The sequence below is a fragment of the Diabrotica undecimpunctata genome, chromosome 3 (assembly GCF_040954645.1).
Source record: "Diabrotica undecimpunctata isolate CICGRU chromosome 3, icDiaUnde3, whole genome shotgun sequence".
Lineage (NCBI taxonomy): Eukaryota > Metazoa > Arthropoda > Insecta > Coleoptera > Chrysomelidae > Diabrotica > Diabrotica undecimpunctata.
The window spans coordinates 42,953,225-42,974,568 of NC_092805.1; the positions used below are offsets into that span (position 1 = coordinate 42,953,225).

General features: G+C 32.7%; 1 protein-coding gene across 2 annotated transcripts in view; it reads right to left on the reverse strand.

The window, feature by feature from the left end:
• LOC140436736 (hydrocephalus-inducing protein homolog) overlaps positions 1-21,344 on the reverse strand; it is a 371,509-nt gene that overhangs the window by 162,686 nt on the left and 187,479 nt on the right. For both annotated transcript variants that reach the window (XM_072525797.1, XM_072525796.1), the window contains 2 exons: positions 13,544-13,646; positions 4,710-5,019 (listed from right to left, as the gene is read on the reverse strand). In XM_072525797.1, coding sequence (XP_072381898.1) covers positions 4,710-5,019; positions 13,544-13,646 — 413 coding nt within the window. The remainder of the gene's footprint in view (positions 1-4,709; positions 5,020-13,543; positions 13,647-21,344) is intronic.

Consider the following 21,344-nt stretch of genomic DNA (forward strand, 5'->3'; position numbering starts at 1 on the left):
AAGTGCAGACTTAAATCCAATAGAGCATGCATGGAATATTCTGGGACAACGTATTCGACGTAACCATGGTGAGTTTGAAACCATGAATGATTTGGGGCAAGTAGTTCGTGACGAATGGGAGAAAATATCTCAAGCAGACTTTGCTGCCTTGACCCGAAGTATGCCTGATCGAATGAGAGCCATAATTAGGACTCGTGGGAGGTAATATACTCTACTAAATATCGTTTTATATAAAAAATGATTATACTTAAAAAAATATAATTGTTGTTTCTTTGAAAATTTTTAAGTTTTTTGAATTGTTTATTGTTTTTCTGTGAGTTTTAATAAATTTGACTTTCAAATTTTATTTTTTTATTATTTACTCAATTGGGAACATCTTAAACTTTTTTAAACGCCAGTTTTTAGGAAAAATCTGAGTGTCCGGTTAATTTTGCACCCGGTGTATAAGATGGATTACACAAAAATAGTCAGAATTTAATATTCCTAGGCTAAACACACCATAAAAATGTTTTGTAGCCACTATGAGCTGTTGGCCTACAAGATCTAGGTCAAGCATGTCAACTTGGAAATGACGTACCCAACAACAAAATGTTTGGTTACACACATTTTTACATAATTTGTACAAAAAACCTTTTTGAGAACCATTTCCGGAGTGAAAATCGAAACGTCAAATATTAGTTAATTAAAAATGTGATTTTCATCACAATCACAACCAATAATTGTAGCTTAATCCTATAAAACATAATATTGAACCGTACAGATTTATTAAAACTGGTGAATGACAAATTTATAACCTGGTATTATACTTAAAAAATGGCTGCTGTTTAAATTCATTACGACACCTAAAAATACTAAAAGCGCAGAAAAATGTTAGGATCCGAAAAAGGAATAAGCTTATGCCCTTATTTTTGAATTGCCATTTTCCGTCGGGAAATTAAATGTCAAATAATAAAACTAGATTAGTCTAGGTCATGGTTTCAGCTCCCACCTCGTAAGTTATATACTTGGAAATCACCAGGAGACCGTCCAAATCGAATAATTAGAAACCAAATTGACTACGTTTTAATAAACAGAAGATTTCGTAACACTATCAAAAGAATCGCAGCATATCCAGGTGCTGATATTGCATCCGATCATAATCCGCTAATAGCAGATGTGAGGTTAAAACTAGCAAACATTAAGAAAACAAATACAAACACCAGCACGCCTATAAATACAAGAGAACTGATGAGAGACGAAAATCTGAAGAAGAGTTATGCAAATCAAATTAATGAAAGAATGCGAATAATAGAACAAAATGATGATATCGAAGAGATGGTCAATGATATTAAAGGAACGATTCTGGCACTAAACAGGGAAGTTAAAACACAGATCAGGAAGAGAAAGCATAACGAATGGATGACGGACGAAATTATGGATCTAATGGAAAAGCGAAGGCAACATAAACCACAACGTAATTAAGACAAATACAAACAGATACACAAAGAAATTCGCCAGAAAATTAAGAAAGCAAAAGAACGTTGGATGGTGGAAAGGTGCATCGAAATAGAACAATTGCAGGAAAAAGGAGATAGTTTTGGACTACATAAGAAGATCAAAGAAATATCGAATATACACAAAAGCCACCACAGAACAAGAATACGCAACGACAGAAACGAATACATAGAGTCAGAAGAGGAGATAGCAATGGCGTGGAAAGAATACGCAGAAAGACTTTTTAATGACGAAAGACCAACACAACCAACGCGCAAACTTCCTTCCGAAAACTTATCAAGGCCATCAATAATGCGAAGTGAAATAGAATATGCAGTTAGAACCACAAAGATGCATAAAGCAACAGGTCCAGATGAAATTAGTATAGAAGCAATAAAACTACTAGACGAGGACAATATCGAAATCTTGGTAAAGCTGTTCGATACAATTTATGATACTGGTTACATTCCACAAGAATGGCTGCAGTCATCCTTTGTGATGATCCCAAAAACAGCTAATGCCACAAAATGCAATGAACACCGCTTAATCAGTTTAATGAGTCACTTGCTGAAACTCTTCCTTAGGATATTACACTCAAGAATGTACAAGATACTAGAAGAACTTAGTGGGTCAACACAATTCGGTTTTAAGGGAGGACTAGGAACAAGAGAGGCAATTTTATGTTTGAACACTTTAATACAAAACTGTTTAGATCAACGTAAAGATGTCTACCTCACCTTCATCGACTACGAGAAGGCATTTGACAATGTTAAACATGATATCATGATGGAACTACTACATAGGGCCAACATTGACCAGAAGGAGATCAGAATTATTCAGAATCTATACTGGAACCAAATGGCAAAGGTGAGGATTGACCAAGACCAATATACGGATGAATTCGAAATCCGGATAGGTGTCCGCCAAGGCTGCATACTCTCTCCGATGCTTTTTAATTTATATGTTGAAAATATATTTGTGGAAGCATTAGAAGACACGGAATTAGGCATTAAGGTGAACGGCATACCAATTAGCAACCTACGCTATGCGGACGACACAGTGATTATAACTGATAAATTGGAAGATCAGCAGTTATTACTTATAGGGTGAATAGCATAGGTAAAAAATATGGCCTCAAAATCAACATTTTGAAAACGAAATATATGGTCATTAGCAGAAACCCTCCAGAAAACCCGATAATATGCATAGGTGACGATCGCATAAAACGTGTGAAAACTTTTAAATACCTTGGCACCACAATCAATGACCAATCGGATCCACAACAAGAGATACAAACCCGAATACAAATGGCAAGACAAGCTTTTGTGAAATTCAGACCGCTCCTATGTAATCAAAACCTACATTTCGAAATACGCTACAGAATGGTCAAGTGCTACATATGGTCCATCTTGCTTTATGGCATGGAAACGTGGACTTTGAAAAAAACATCTATCAACAAACTTGAAGCATTTAAAATGTGGTCATTAAGAAGAATGATACGCATACCTTGGGTGGATAGAGTTCGAAACGATGACGTCCTTAAGAGAGCCGGCGTGGAAAGAGAACTCTTTAAATTAATTAAAAAACGCAAGATTGGTTACCTTGGGCACATATTGAGAGGAGCAAAATATGAAATACCACAGTTAATCCTACAAGGGAAGATCGAAGGTAGGAGAGGAGCCGGCCGCAAACAATTATCCTGGTTAAGAAATATTAAAGAATGGACAGGAATACACAATACAGGCGAGCTGTGTCACGCCGCCAAGAACAGAATTCTAGTAATGAGATAGTCGCCTACGCACTTTGGTGTATGGCATGTTAAGAAGAAGAAGTCTAGGTGAGTAGGGTTTAAAGATCTAGAATCTCACACTGATCTATCAGTCTGTCCCACGTATTGTGTTAGAACAAAGTAATTACATAATCTGGAAAAATCAGAAAGCGAATTACGAAGAATGTTGCAACGGTTAACGCTAGATCCTTGACGTCGGAAGATAGATTACTGGAATTTTAAAACGAGCTACAGAACATTAAATGACACATAGTTGAACTCAGTAAAATAAGAAGATGGGACAGCTTGCCATGCAAGGTCAAATGCTATCCCGACTGGACTATTAGTATTTTGTTAAAATTAAATCATTTTCTTTTAATTCTTACACCATAACTTATCTTATATATCAATATCTTAAAGGAGGGCTGTTTTAAGTCTAATTTTAATATTCGATGCAAAGAAATTTTGAGTATCGTCCTAAACGCCTTCGCCAGGGACGTCCTAAGGTCGCCTCACCCAGACCAGTGTACTTGATCCAGGTTATTATCGCTCCTTCGGCTCCATGCACCCGCCACAAACATATTTACATTCTTTAGAATCCTCCTGTGTATATTATTGTGTTTATTTATGAGTAGTCTTTTTCTGACTGCCCTTCATGGATGATTTCTTTATTGTCTACTGACGATATGCTCATTGTCCTTCAGCGCTTCTATTATCTTCTTTTGCCCGGCGCTAATGGCGGCAGCCTTACTTTTCATTCGGCTATAATATCGTCTATTGTGATGATATTAATAATTTTTTTCCTTGAATTTTGGCTCGTGATAATTTAGACTCATGTATCTGTACCTCGGAAACAATTGATTTCTGAGTCTTGGGGTAATGAGAACTTTAGATCATGCTGAAACTCTCTTTAAAGTTTCAGCCAATTTAACTGAAACCACTTCTACATAAGAAATATGCCGGAGTCCATATTTCAGTGTATATTTGAATAACAAAGCTTAGTGCAAATACTCGTCTGACTGGAGAAAAGAGGATCCGTTGCCTAGGCCACTGCGAAAAATCAGTTGTTGCAGAACACCATTACAAAAGATAAGACAACCAATGAAATTTATTCAAAGAAATACACGTGTTTAATAGGACGTCACACTACTTCCCACGCATGTTTTGAGAGACTAACGAAATTCAAAAACACCTGATTAATTTTAATTTTTTAAAGAAGAGAGTCTGCGTCTAGGCAGGATGTGGCTCTCAATACTACAAAGTACAAACACTCATTAGACTCAACGAAAATTTCAGTAACAAGTCAGACCAATCGACAGTCCAACAAGGGGTACAAAGGGCGAAAGAAACAATGACAGTCTACGGTCTATAGATGCTAATGGCAGTGTACCTTAACAAAACACCGGCCGCAAAACTTATTCTTTTTTAAATTTCCAAATTAATTATAAAATAAAAAAATGCATCTTACTTTGATGAAGTTTGAAGAATTGGTCCAAAATCAAAAACCATATCTTGACGAGAGTAGACAAAATTATCATTTACATTTTTCTCATTTAAATTGGTCAAGCATTTTTCAAACATACTTTCTGGATTGTAGTCTACGCTGGGTAATTCGCAGATTGCATGACATTTAACAAATAGAGATTTAGAGTAACCCATAATTTCTATCCTGTATTTATGCTCAAACTCTCCAAAATATTTGGGCATAAACGACACTTCGTATTTGACAATTTCTCCTGGGTAAATTACTCGAGAATTAGTTAATGCTGATTCGGTCACTAAAAATTAAATGATTCAGTTAAGTAATAAAAAGTTTTAAATAATTATTTTCTACAAAGTTGTCCATTTATAAATGTTACATATTTTAATTCAAACAACATATTTTTTCACATCTACTTTCCAAAGTTCCATTTCTTTTTAATTCTATTTTCTACTATTATTCTTTTAAATCCAACCATTTGTTCTTTTTTGCATATTGCGTATTCTCCTATTTAAATAATTGTTATTAAATTTGTACTCATATTTATTTTTATTATTAATAATTGGTTTTATTATTTCAATATTATTGTTACGATATCCAATCGCACAAGTTCCTACCGAGCAGATTCTGACGAGGTAAACCCTTTCTCGAAGTGTTTCATCTTTCAGGTACGATTCCGACAATAACTGCAGAGGACAGGCAGCAACTGCAGACAGCAGTTGTAGTTGGCATCGGGCAGCAATTGCTGTCGTATTGATTTCGAAGTCAGCAGCAGCTACTTCAATTAAGTGGGGGCATAAAACAGTTGAGATTCTTCTTCTTCTTCTAGTTCCATGACCGTTATCGATCGTTGGATATCATGTTGGCTACCATATTCGCTATCGTGACTTTATTGACAGTAGCTCTAAATAACGATGTAGTTGATTTTCCATACCATTGCCTTAGATTTTTCAGCCATGATGTTCTTCTTCTACCAGGACCACGATTACCTTGGATCATTCCCTGAATGATCAGATGTAAAAGATCATATTTTTCAGGGTGTCTCATAATGTGACCGAAGTATTCCAGCTTGCGTTTCTTTATTATATTGACCAGTTGTGTTGTTTGGTTCAGCCATCTAAGGACTTCCTCATTTCTAACTCTGTCGACCCAGCTTATTTTCAGTAGTCGTCTGTATACCCACATCTCAAGCGTCTAAGAATAGCCTTAGAGTTCACGCTTCCACTCCATACAGCAGGACAGGAAAGATGTAGCAAGATGTCATTCGAACTCTAAGGTCAATGCTAAGATCGAGACTGCAAAGTTTCTCATTTTTACAAAGGCAGCTCGGGCTTGTTCTATTCGGCTTTTAATTTCTGCGGTTGGATCCCAGCTCTCATTGATATTACTGCCGAGATACACGAGTTTCTCTACTCTGTCCAGTGTGGCATCTCCGACTTTTATACCGTCATCCTGTATATAATTTTGTTTGTTAACTATCATATATTTAGTTTTCTTAACGTTGAGTTTTAATCCATACTGATCACAAGTATGTTTTATTTTGTTTATTAGATTTTGAAAGTCTTTTCCGCAATTAGCAAGCACTAAGATATGGTCGGCATATCTAATATTATTGACGGTTACTCCATTCACAATAAAATTTTCGGTTGTCTCCATTAAGGCTTCCTTAAACATTTCCTCCGAATATAAGTTAAAAAATAAAGGCGACAATATACAGCCTTGTCTCACTCCTCTTTTTATATTTATTTCGTCTGACAGTTCTTGTTCAACCTTTATTCTTGTCACTTGATGCCAGTATAGATTTTTAATTATTCGTAGATCTTTATCGTCCAATCCAGCTGTTTCCAGTTGAGATTGGGTATTACATAAAAAAAATATGGATTACGAAATACTGCAAGTTTTACTGCAAAAAGAAGAAAAAGATTGTACACAACCGACACTACACAACCATTGTACTTAACTATACTGGAAGAAGACTTTTATGAAACATTGATCAAAAAATTTTATTGACATTTTGGGCGATCTCCTTCCAAACATTTCCTTTGATATGTGAATTTTTATAATTCGCATTTTTGAAGTCGAATAAACAGGGATATTTAGACACTTCTTCTTTAGGTACCATCTCCGCTACGGAGGTTGGCAATCATCATAGCTATTTTAATTTTTGAGGCAGTAGCTCTAAAAAGTTGTTTTGAGCTGTATCCAAACCATTCTCCCAGGTTCTTGAGCCATGAAATTCGTCTTCTTCCGATGCTTCTTCTGCCATCTATCTTTCCTTGCGTTATGAGTCGCAGGATGCCATACTTCTCGTCCCGCATCACATGTCCGAGATACTGTAGCTTTCTTTCTTTAATTGTAAGTTCAACTTCCTTCTCTTTACCTATTCTTCTCAGTACTTCATTATTAGTAACTCTATCTACCCAGGAAACCCTCATAATTCTTCTATAGGTCCACATTTCAAAGGTGTTAAGTCGTCTCATTGTGTCTAGATTTAACGTCCATGATTCCACTACATAGTATAGTACACCGTATACGTATCATTTTGTTAGGCGTACTTTAAGAGCTTATGTTAAATCTTTGCCACATAGGACCTTTTTCATTTTTATAAAATTGAAACGTGCTTTTTCGATTCTGACTTTGATTTCTGCAGTGTAGTCATTATTTTCTATTATAAGTGTTCCTAGGTAAGTGTACTTTTTTACTCTTTCGATCTGCTGGCCTTCTACTGTCAAGATTTCGTTAGTATTATGGTTGTTTTTACAAATTTTCATAAACTTCGTCTTTTTGATATTGAGCGAGAGTTCGTACTCCCTACTACACATTACTATTTTACTTATGAGTCTTTCCAGGTCTTGTACACTATCGGCTATTATTACTGTATCATCTGCATATCTGATGTTGTTAACTAAGACTTCATTTACTCTTATGCCGACTGTTTCATCTTCCAGAGTTTCTCGAATTACCTCTTCAGAATAAGCGTTAAATAATAGAGGTGATAGTATGCAGCCTTGCCTGACTCCTCTCTTTATTTCTATTTCTTCAGATGTCTCTTTTTGAATTCGTACTATTGCTCGCTGATTGTAATAAAGGTTTGTTATTAGCCTTAAATCTCTTTCGTCTAGGTTTTTATTTTTTAGAATTTCCATGAGCCGGTTATGTTTTACTTTATCAAACGCTTTATTGTAGTCTATAAAACAAACGTAAAGAGGACGGTTAACATCCAAACATCTCTGCGTCAGCACGTTGAAGGAGAATAGTGCCTCTCTGGTACCCATACCATTGCGGAACCCATATTGTGTGTCACTAATATCCAGCTCCAGTTTAGTGTGAATTCTGGCGTGGATAATTTTCAACAGAATTTTCAAGGTATGTGACATTAAGCTTATGGTTCGATAGTCACTACACTCTTTGGCATTCACTTTCTTTGACAAACATACAAATGCTGATGTCAACATTTCTCTAGGGATGATTCCCGTAGTATAGATAGTGTTGAACAGTTCTACTATTATGTCTAGGTTTTTCTCATTCACCAACTTTAATAGCTCGCTTGGTAATTCATCTGGACCAGCAGATTTATTGGTTTTCATTGAGTTTAATGCCTGACTAACCTCTGATTTGGTTATCTCTGGGCCTACATCTCCCGTTTGGCTATCTACAGATGTACTAGCTTCTCTCTGGTCATGAAATAATTCCTCGATGTACTCTTTCCATCGCCGTAGTTTTTAGATACTAGATCAATAAAATAATCACTTCGTTTGTCAATACTTTCATGTCGTCCAACTTCAAGACGGCACTAACGGCAGTACTGTGTTTGTTCAAGTGTGTCGTCTACCATCACGGCACAGCAACTGACGTTCTGCCGAGCAGGAGTTGCAGTCAGATGTCGAAATCAGTCTCATACAAATTAATACTGCAAAGTACTAACGTCTGCTATGGCGGCAACTACAACTGCCATCTACAGTTGTTGTCTGCCATCTGCAGTCGTTCGCGGAATCGTACCTTTCGAATGATCGAGAGACGCCGCGTAATCCAGTTTTTGGAAGCCCATGAAATGAATCGAGACTTCTACATGAATCTAGTATCGGCTTCGATGGGATTCCAGACCGACGGATATGATATACATAAATAAGCGAATTTAGATTTAGTTTTCAGTCTAAAAGAAATTGTATCAAGTAAGTTATATATTAAATTAATATTTTTTTTTTTTATTTTATTTTTATGGCTTCGGCAGTTTGCCATACAGCCAGTTACATAATCTTTTAATCTCATTAGGTACAGTAAAAAGTTTTTGAGTTATTTGCAATCGAATAGACTAAAAAAAAAAATTAATATAATTCATTTTGTTTTAGTGAATTAGAATAAGTGTAGAAGACTGTAATAAAAAAAAAGTGAAAATAAAAATTAAATAAACGAAGTGTTAGAACATCTAAATAATAAAATAATAGACTGCAAATAAAAGATAATAAAAACATTATAACACCAAACTACTATTTTGACATAATACAGAATCAAAAATTCAACAGCAATAGGTTTCCAAACACTGAAGCGGTTACCAAAGTGTACCACTTATTGATTTGCATGATCGTTCTTGTCTTTTATTATAAACTATAAAATAAGGAAATGAGATGGGATAAAAATAAAAGGGAGTTGGTTAACGATAGATTAAAAATTGAAAAAAAAATAAGTAAAAGATTACTACTTATGTAAAAAAATGATAGATTTTTTAAAGCAATTAACCATAATTCTTTAATATACCATAATTTCTGTCTATTAAGTTTTGGAGTGAGTTTAGAAAAACCAGTATCATTAATGTGGATACACTAGGTGTAGAGAAAAATTATAGAAAAAAAAAGGAGTTTGACGAAGAAGTAACAGAATCCATATATAACATTCTAAAAGTATATTAATTTATAGTTTATTTCTGTAGAAAGAGAAAAGAGTATGACAGCACTAAAGAGTATGTATAAAAGATATACATATTCAGAGATATACATAATCACCAAGTCAGGTGATAGTCACTTGATGAAAAGACGAGAAACCAGATATACCATGTAATGATTCATCATAGAAATTCAGCATGAAAAAACGAAAGTTAGAGCTGGAAGGTCAGATAATAGAACAAATGATAAAGTTTAAATATCTATGCATCACATTATCTAGGAAAGCTTGAAACGGACGAGGAAGATCAAGTGAATAGAACAAACAGAGCCTCAGGTTGCCTGAATAAAACAATATGAAGAAATAAAAATATCAATAAACAAATAAAAGAATTTACAAAACAGTCATCTGACCAATAATGACATATGCGGCAGAAATACGACCTGATACAAAAAGGACAAAAATATTGTTAGAAACAGTAGAGATGAAAACTCTTGAAAGAAAAATTGATGGTAAGACACTATGGGCAGAGCTAGACGTACAGATATACGACGTAAGTGCTAGGTGGAGAACATCAAGGACTGGGTAAGAAATAGAAGAGTAGAATGCAACGGTCATCTAAGACAAATTACAACAAATAGACTAGTAAAGATGGCGAGAAACGATTTCCCAATAGGAAGACGATCAGTAGGATGACCAGGAAAACGATAAAACGACAGCTTTTAATATATATAAATATATACATATATATATATATATATATATATATATATATATATATATATATATATATATATATATATTTATATATATATATATTTATATATATATATATATATATATATTTATATATATATATATATATATATATATATATATATATTTATATATATATATATATATATATATATATATATATATATATATATAAACAAAGAATGCAGTTTATTAGGGCTGCAGTCAGTAGGTTTGGCCGGGATGTTAAAGAAACACTCTTTTGACTTTTGGTCGAGCTTTCGGAATTCCTTTATTCCTTCTTCAAGACGTAGTCGTTGAGATTATCTATGTAAAGCTACGACACTCAACATTAAAAACACACATATAAAATATAACATTTTAAATTATGGACAAAACACATTTTAAAATTTAGTTGAATAGTTAAAATTTCTCTTGTGACATCTTTTAATGGTGTGTGTTTTTTTAGAGGCCAGAAAATACGAAAAATTCGTCATAGCCATTTATTAATAAAGACCTGCAGTTTATCTGTAAGGGTTTTTGTCACTTTCCAGGTTTCACATCCATAGAGCATACATGACATTTTACTGGAATATGCGGATCATTGTCCTTTTAGTATACTCGCCAGATCTCCAACCAGGGTTGAGCATGCTGAATGCTTGTTGAGATTTTCGTATCCTCATACGTATATCGTCCTCTCTACTTCCATCTGTCTCTGTCTTGTGCGGCTTGCATACAGTCACCGCCAATTCGCCAATACGCGTCTTCTTATGCGCCAATACGCAGTGCTTCTTATCTTGGTCTCCACGCGACAATACGTTTCGTACATCGGTTGACTGATAATCTGACGACTTGTTCTACGACGAATTTCTTCCTATTTGGGACTCAGTCTCTCAGAGAGTCACGCGAATCTTATTCACTACCTTTTTTGGGAGTGTTAACGTTTCCGTAATGTATAAAAAAATACATTAAAAAAAAAGCAGATTTCTACATAAATAAACTTTTACAATAAATAAGAAAAATAGAAACTACATAGTTATATAGATTAACTTACATTTACATAAAGCATAGCTACTTTTGACAAAAATTCAGTCCCTTTGGCCTGTGTTAAAAGTCTTTTTTTAATCTTTTGACGTATTCTTTGCAAGTTCAAAATGTCAACAAACGTCCGAAAGCTTTTGTTGCTTAAAATAGTCTTGTAGAACATTGGCAGCTTCCTCAGACTCTTGGTTAGTTACTGTTTTGATTGGTACCGTTCCAAAAGATATAGTCATTGCTGATAACCTAGCGCATCTATGTCACACTGTCCACGTCTCAACCTCGATTTAATAATTTAATTTAAAGCGACTCTTTTATAGCCTGCAACTAAATGTCACATTCGGCGTAATACGCAGCGGCAGATGACTAGCGAATATTTTCCAGGAATTCCACAAGTGCCAGAACTATCGATATTGCATTATGTGTCTCCCTCATGACTTATAGAGTTTTTGTTGAATGATTTACGGTAATGGTATCTCGATAAAACTTTAAAAACGCAATTTGGATAACGGGAAATCATAGTCCGTGTAATCTCCAGCCCAAATAATTCGCGCACGGATAATTAGTGTGGTTCTACTGTATATGATAAAGAGTTAAACAGAAAAGTTTGGAAAAAATAAAAGCAAAAACTGGAAAAGAAAGAAAAAGTAGATGATGTATACAGGAGCTGTAAAAAATAAACATCAGATACGATATAAGAACTAATAGTAAAAATGAAAAACTTCTAAGAGGGAATTAATACAATGAAGAATGTAATGAAATATGCCAGAACGGAAATGAAACTAGTCCAAAACTTTTATCAAATAGGACAGTAGAAAACAACAACTTATACAATAAAATGGGACTACAATAAAAAGAACATGGTGAAAGAACAGAAGATATAAAATCAAAAGCTTTGTAGGGCATCTAAATAATTTGAAAAATAAGAAACTATAGGAATACTTGTCGTACTGAAAAAACAATTAAAAGAAACTGATTTGGAAAGTAAAAATGAGAAGACTGAATAAAGTTTTGCTTAATATTTGTTATTTATTAGAACTTCTTAATAATCAGCAATACACCGCTCTTTTAAGAATTGATATAGGAGAATATTAATATTGCACAACCAACTGCTAACCAACTTTTTCCATAAGATCTAATGTTTTCGAATCATCCATTTCTGTTTCTTATTTGAACCACCTGGACCTACAATTTCTTTGCCAACCTTGTACATCCAGCCGATCCAATCCATCCAAACAACTTTTTCCAAATACCGTTCCTTTTTTTTGTAATGGCTTTAGGGTAAATACCCACACAGCCAGACACAATTTTTTAAAAACAGATACGATACAATGATTACACACTGATTACACTCTTCTCACCCAGGGGCCGATCAGGGAATTTTTATAAACGATAAAAGGTAGGCCTCGGACAGTATTCAATATACCATGATAACTGTGTTAATTGCTACTTACTGTTAATGTTTGGGAAAGTATGTACTATTTCTTTCTTATTTTTACATTTAATATTTTTCTGTTACGGTACTGTAATGTGATCTAATTCAATGCTGTATTCTAACGACTTTGGTAAAATATATTGCTTCCTGTTATTTCGTAAAATTGCTAAACTGGCTATCTCATTTATTATGTTTTAAGTACGGAGAATTTGACTTCCTTTGTTATTTTTGTGTAGCCAATACACACAAGTGTACGGTCACAATTAACTTAAATTATCGCATTCAAAATCACAATACAATAGGGTGATTTATTGATGTACCCTCTTCCACCCAACGGCCAGAAGGTTCTTTTCTGACCTGCAATCTCAAGATACTTCATCCCAAGACAGCGAACGAAACACACCAAGTTTTTTGGCTCTATTAGCCTCGGCCGGCGTCCCGGGCGTCGTGATGCACCGCTACCCAATCTTCAGCCTGTTGCGAATACATCAATATTTCAAAAGGTAAGTCTATATTCTTTGTACAGACAACAATAATGAGTAAGACCAGTTCATTTCTTAATTTATTGACAGTTGTATTTACTATTTTCCGCTAATTTTATTTACAAACAAAATATTGCATTTTATCTTCATTATTATTTATCTAATATCATTTAACCAGCGACCTCTTATGTTTTATACAAAACAGTTAAGGAATAATAAAAAATGTTTTGGATCATAAAATAATTGTTATTTACCTTTCAATCTAGAAACCGATGTTTCACCATATCTTTCGGTTTTAGAGATGCTGCCTTTTTTTCTTTTATGTTTACTTTTTACTGGTGCGAATAAACTACTTGTCTAGAAAATAAATAAATTAAATTATTACTTTTTTTAACTCTAATGTGTCTAAATTAACGCTGGATCTTTTATTTTATAAAAGAAATATAAATATATATATATATATATATATATATATATATACATATATATATATATATGTATATATATACATATATATATATATATATATATATATATATATATATATATATGTATATTTATTTACGTATATTTATATATATATATATATATATATATATATATATATATATATATATATATATATAAATATACATATATATATATATAAATATATATATATATATATATATATATATATATATATATATATATATATATATATATATACGAAGACCAGCGATTCCTCTGATATTCCTCAGATAATTATAAGACAATTTAGCCCAATACACCTAGTCCGAAAATGCTTCCTAAGGGAGCTAGAGCTCTTTGAAGATGGCGCCTGGTAATTAGTTGTTAAATAACCCCAGAACGCTTCTATTTAAAAAAAAAACGAAATCTGGTACGATTATTCATCCTCCAAAGTTAAATCGATTTCATCAATTACGAATTTCTAGTACCGATCATAGGTGTCCGTTTTGGGTAGGTCAACGGTTATTTTAACGCATAACTTTTTTGTCTTTATCTTTAAAGCATTCGTAATACTAGATTATTAAATTTTCAGGTATTCTAGTACTAAAAGGTACACCTACTCTAAGTCGATAGGCACCTACTTAGAGTAGGTGTACCGACACCGTTTTCTACAAAAATCGATTTGAAAATTTTTCGTTTTTTCGTCATGAAAGTTAAATTAATATTTTTTGCACTACTTGGTCGTGGACCTGACAACAGAAGTATAACCTACGTTTTTCATTGTCAAATTTTGGTCAGTTTGCGATGTTTATCTTTTAGTTTTTTACTTTGTGGCTTTCAAATATACCAATTTCAATTTAACAAAAATTGGTTTTATTAATGAGGAATACGCTGATATGTTTTAGTTTATGGCGAAATGAGGTGTAACGCTCGAGCAGCACAACGTAGATACCCTGAAAAATGTCCCCAACATTTACAGCTCTTTATTGACGATTAAGATAAACAGGTTCAGTGGTCCCAACAAATAATGAAATAGTGCTTTTTAAACATACATTTAAATGTAATCACGCAAGCCTAGCCTAGTCCGTAAGCTTTATTTTTAATGGAACACCTTGTATTTTTTTATATTTTTAAAAGCTGCGTAACAACCTGATCTCAACGAACTTCAGTGAAAGCCAAATAAAGTTGCGTTCACGTCATCATTGTGAACATTTGCAGCATTGTCAGATGGTTCATGAAGTATGGAAATTAACAGAAAAAAAACTGAAGTAAACAAAAAAGGTGAAGGTAGCAAATTTCACACTATATTAAATGAAATTTAAAAATGAGTGTTTTTTTCATTTGTTTTTTGTTAACTACATTCATGAAGATACTTCACAAAGTAAGGAATTCCATAATAAAAGTGGTAAGGGTATTACTGAGTTACCAAACAATAAATATAATCAAAATAAAACCACAAGCAATAAAATAAAATACTTTTTAATAATGAACGTATTTTCAAAGACAAAACATGACATTAAAAAAACAACATCAACGAACTAAACATTTTATGAATCTGATGCCACATTAGTGTCACTCTCCCCACTAATAACATTTATTACTATTGGACTAATTTCTTGACGATCAAATATTCTTTCTCTCTCATATCATTTAAATATTTCTCTTTCAGTATGATTGATAGAGTTTTTCCACATATCAGGAGTAATCATGTAAAGTGTCTTATGCCACATGTTTAGGTAGTTGTTAGCGCTGTTACCATCTCTACCAATGTGCCTATTGTAATAATTTTTTGCTATGCTCCAAATTAATTCAATAGGGTTAAAGATACAATGGTAAGGAGGAACACGTAAAACTTTGTGTCCATACCGTTTTGCCAAATCGTCCACTATATACCTGATTTGTGGTTTATTTCTAAAAAAATGTTTAAAATAAATGACATTTATATGTACGATTATATCTGTATATTTACTGAGAAATGATGAGCAACAGTTCTGTTTAGAACATCATATGGAAATAGGGAATGTTTTTTTTTTTCTGTCAACCACTCCTCAATAGCACTTTTTGACCATCCTGTATTCGGAGTTTTATGAAATAACATACTCTGATAAGGTGCATTATCAAGTACAATTAGAAAAGGATTCTCTAAGTTTTGCCGCAACTGATATTCAAACCATTTCAAGAAATTTGCCTGGTTTATTTCCCCATGATAATCACTAAGTTGAGTTTTTGAACAAAATATTGCTTCAGCACTCTCTATAAATCCGGTTTTATTTCCAGCATGGAGTATAATATATCTGCAATGATATTATTTAAATGTTCATATTATAACAACTTATGTTAATACAACAAACCTTTTGCCATCCGTTTTAGTGGTTTTAACACTGTTTGTATTTTTATTTTGCCAAGAATGACCAATGATCCCATTTTGAAATATCCAAGTTTCATCGAGAAACACGAATTGGTATATACCTTCATCCTTTGCTTCTTTATAAGTTCTCAAGAATTGTACTCTTTTACAAACAACGTTAGGTAATTCCATAAGTCCTCGTCGTGGATTATCCTTCATCCACTCAAACCCAAGTTCTTTGAGCAATCTTTTTAAAAATGTGGTACTACCATTAAGTAATTCTTTATCTTTAAGTTGGGACCACAATGATTGAACTGTTACGTGCTGTTTTAAAAGCATACAGAAATAAAATTATGTCAAATGTATATTTGTTAGAATCATACTTACTTCTCTAGTACATATTATAAATGGTATCACGAGTAGAGCTTGTATTTAAAGTTGTTGTATTTGTTACTCGTTCATTAGTGCAACGCTTTTTCTTTGGTGACTCGAACTGTTCACCTTTTTTCTGCATTTGACATATGCTGCTTACTGTTCTTACACTGATTTTTAAAGCAGCAGCTACACGCTAAAATAATACAAATTTTTGTAAAGTAAAGTAATGATATTTTATTCGCATATTACCTCTTGCACAGCGTTTAAGGGTATCAAAGGGTCATTATTATTCCTTTCTTCTTCAAAATTTCAAAATAGTTAACTAATGAAGCCACAAGTTCTTTGCATCGACTATTCAGCTGTTTCGGCATTTTGACGATTTTGATCAAATAAATAAATGTTTTTCACAAGATAATCTCAAAATTCGATGATACCACGAGTACAAAAGTCACAGAACACTGATTGAAAACTCAACAGATGACGCGGCAACATGACAATATTTCTGGTAGTGACTAATACTCCGTCATTAATTGGTGGTTTCTTCATGAACATTTCAACACAAAATTTTACAATGAGGGAGGTCTAAATCCAAAAAAGCTATATTGTATATACATTATTTTGTTACAAAAGTTTTTTTATTGATCGGGTTATTTGTAGAAGTGATTGTTTAGCAAACTAAAGTAACATACGTCTTGGTGACGTGCACGCAACTTTATTTGGCTTTTACTGTATATCATGTTGGGTCTATTATGAATATTACAGGATAAAATTTTTAACTATTAAGTGTGGAAACGACTTATGGAATAAGATTGTTCGTGTCCGTATTTAAAAAAATATATAAATAATGCTTGGACATGTAAACTTTTAAATGCAAATGTGCGCTTTTTAAATATAAACTTAAATATACAGGATGATCCACGAACTTCTAGCATAGTCCATCATCTTGATTTTATATGTAACATGTTGAACTTTTGAAATTATATATAATTTTTGTAAAGACATTAAATACATTAAAAAATTTGAAATTTATAATTTGTCACACTTTAAATAATGGTATTTGTTTTAATTAGCTAAATACAGATAAAAATTTTCCAAAGTAAGTATCAATTATATTGATTTTTGTATATATTTTATTGACGAAAAGTATACATAATTTTAAAATTTGACCTTGCATTATTTGTAATAGATCCTAACTAATATAGTTTGTTAAGATAAGGTTGTTAAGAAGCTGTTGAAAACATAAAAATATACAGGGTGTTTCATTACAAATAAAGATGAAGGACTATGCTGGAATTGCGTTAATCACCCTGTACATGTAAATTAATGTTTAAAAAGCGCACATTTAAATTTAAATGCAACGTGTTGTTAAAGTAGTAGTAGTAGTATTAAGCAGATTTTAAAAATATGAAAATATACAGGGTGTTACATTATAAATAAAGCTTATGGACTATCTAGACTTGCGTGAATTAACCTATACATTTAAATTTATGTTTAAAAAGCACACATTTATAAATAAAAATTAATTTTTTGATAATGTTTTAAAACAAGGCCAGAAATAATTTTATTCCATAACTGGTTTCTACTCTATATACAGATTAAGCGAAAATAAAGTGGAGCAAACATATTTAATACATTTTATCTGAACTAGGTTTGAAACAGTCGATCAATGAAAAAAGTTAACACATTAACACCATAAATTATAACGAAAGTTAAGTTACATAATATAGAAGATATAGCCCCAACTCTTCACTGCCTCGCTACCGTTACCGGTATACTGAAATGTGATAGTCCGAGAGCTGGTAGATATTTCTGGTTAGGTACAATTGTACGGCTTTTTACAGAAAGGAGACAACCCCAAAATCGTAGTCTTGAGTAAATTGATGTTAAAGTTCTAATGATAATAGAAAATTCAGTTCAGATCAAAAATAGTTTAAACTTAAAACATACATAGTTTTTAAAAATGTAAATGCAACATAATTATTAGCAAATTAAAAAAATATTCACTAATATGAAAATAAATTAAATTAATAAAATTATTAGTAATATGTGGGTTGGTTCTTTTATGCAAAATAAAATTTATCAGATTCTGTTTAAAGATACTTTATTGCCTACAGAGCACAAAACATTATTAACAATAATTAAATTTCTGATGATTCCATTTCAAAATCTGGCGCACCACTGAAGCAAGTAATATTTGAGGACCTTTAAGCTAGCGGGGAAAAATGAGCGGAATCCAATTTAACCTACGTAATATTTTTTCACCCATTTTTCACTAATTTATTACCACCCTAATAATTTTTCACCACCAAACCAACCTTAAGGGGAGCGATTCTGCTGGCTTACGGTTAAAACTAGAAGAATTAAAAAAAATATTTATACCACAGTGCTCTGCTATGTTTTTATGAATTTATTATCACCTTAGAAATTTTTCACCCGTTAACTACCCCTTATGGAAAGTCAATAATTCTAGATTAAAAATTAAAGGGAAACATTTTTTTTTTAAATTCACTCTCCTTTGCTTATACCTGAAATAAAAAACTGTGTTCTAAATGTTTACTAAACTTTAACCACCCTGATAATCTTGCACCCCTAAACCAATCTTATTTGGAAACGTTCCTGTTAGCTTAATATTTGAGCCAGCGGAATTAGAAAAAAATATATTTTTGAAATACCACAGTGTTCTGCTAGGTTTTAACGAATATTTTTCCACCCTAGTAATTATTCACCCCTCAACTGCTTCTTATGGAAAGCCAATAATTCTGTTTCTTTAAAATATAAGGTGAAAAATATTTTTTACAATTTCACTCTCCTTTACTTATAACTGAAATAAAAACTGTTCTGTTAAGTTTAGACTAAACTTTGATCACCATGATAATTTTTCACCAATAAACCAATCTTATTTGGAAACGTTCCCGCTAGTTAAATATTCGAGCCAGCAGAAATAAAAAATATATATTTGTGAAGTACCACAATGTTTTGATAGGTTTTTACAAATTTATTACCACCCTATTAATTTTTCACTTCTTAACTACTCCTTGTGGGAAGTCAATATTAAGCTATTAAGCGGAAGCTGGAATATTAAGTTAGTCAAATCAAATAAAAATTTTGAAATACCACATGATTCTGCTCGATTTTTACTAATTTTTGGCCTCTCAACTAACCCGCGGTAGCTTGGGTTAAAATAAAGAGTAATTTTTAAATACCACTGTATGCTACAAAGCTTTCGCAATTCATTTACCACCTTCACAATTGTTTACGACGGGATACCAAACGAGTTACTGAAATATTGTGGAGCAGCAATGACAGAACAATTAACAACATTAATGAATAAAATTATAAAACACAATAAAATACCGGAATAATGGAGAACGAGCAAACTAATTCTACTATTCAAAAAATGAAATAAAAAACAGCCAGAAAACTACAGAGGTGTAAATTTGTTAAATACTACGCAAAAACTGTACTAAAAGTGTTAATAAATCAGAGTAAAAGTTTAGCAGATGAACAACAGGGTTTTCGTAGTGGAAGATCGTATACAGATGCAATATTCGTTATAAAGCAAATTACTGAGAAATCACTAGAGTATAATAGACTAGCATTTCTGTGTCTGATTGACCTAAAGAAAGCGTTTGACGGAGTAAGACTCAAAGATGTAATCCATCTTCTCCATAATAGAGAAGTTCCCCTAAATATTATAAAAACCATCGATAACATCTATCAAAACAAAAAAATGGAAGTCAGAATAGATGGACAACTTACAGAACCTATAGACATAGGCAGCAGAATAAGACAAGGGGATTCATTGAGCCCCATGCTCTTCAATTTGATCATGGATAAAATCATCAAAACCGTTAACACATGAAGAGGATATAGAATGAGAAACAAAGAAATCAAAATACTCTGTTACACAGACGACGCAATATTGATAGCCCAAGATGAAAATAATCTCTGCAAAGACTGGTCTACAGATTTAACATAAGAGTAAAGGAATTTAATATGACTATCTCATCTCAGAAAACTAAAACAATAGTAGTCAGCAAAGAACCAACCAGATGTGAAATAGAAATTGATGGCATCAGTATTGAACAATTAATGGAAATAAAATACCTGGGAATTACACTGTCTAGCTATGAAAACCTAGACAAAGAAGTGAGAGATCAAGTACAAAAAGCAAATAGACTGACAGGATGCCTTAAAAAGAATGAAATAACCACATAAGCAGAATGGAGGAGACCCGTGTCGTCAAAATAGCAAGAGATAAGTCACCAATCGGCAGAAGAAGTATCGGACAACCGCGCAAAAGATGGAGTGACAACCTTTCATAGAGGTATTAATCCGCCTATGAACAAGAAGAATTGCTTATAAAGAGGAAGAATAAAAAGAAGAAGAAGACAAAATAAAATTAGAAAATGTATTTCTAATAATTTTTTTTGCATTATACTTTTACTTCAACCTTTTACTATTTTTTGCTATCTTCATATTTTTCACCTAACACACTGGGCATAAATTCCGCACTTTACGTTCTAATTTTGGTGTCGTAAAGTCGTACTTTTTCGTATGGTATAAAAAGTGCACGTTTTCACATTTCAAAAGTTAAAAATCCACTATAGACGTAATCGTACGTAGATTAATGTGCACTGGTGTTTACTATTAAAAATTACTCAAAAACTATTGTACTCAGCATAAAACACACTCAGGGACAGTAAATAGGAGCTATATTTGCAATTTATTGCCAAAGTTAAATAATAGTGAAGAGGGCGGTATCAATCTAAAATCCGATTAAGACTGCAGCCCCCACTACTTGATTGTCGGTACACTACGCTCAGGCCTATGGATGTACCCAATAAATACAAATCTTTTAATATTTTAACAATAGGTGCGCA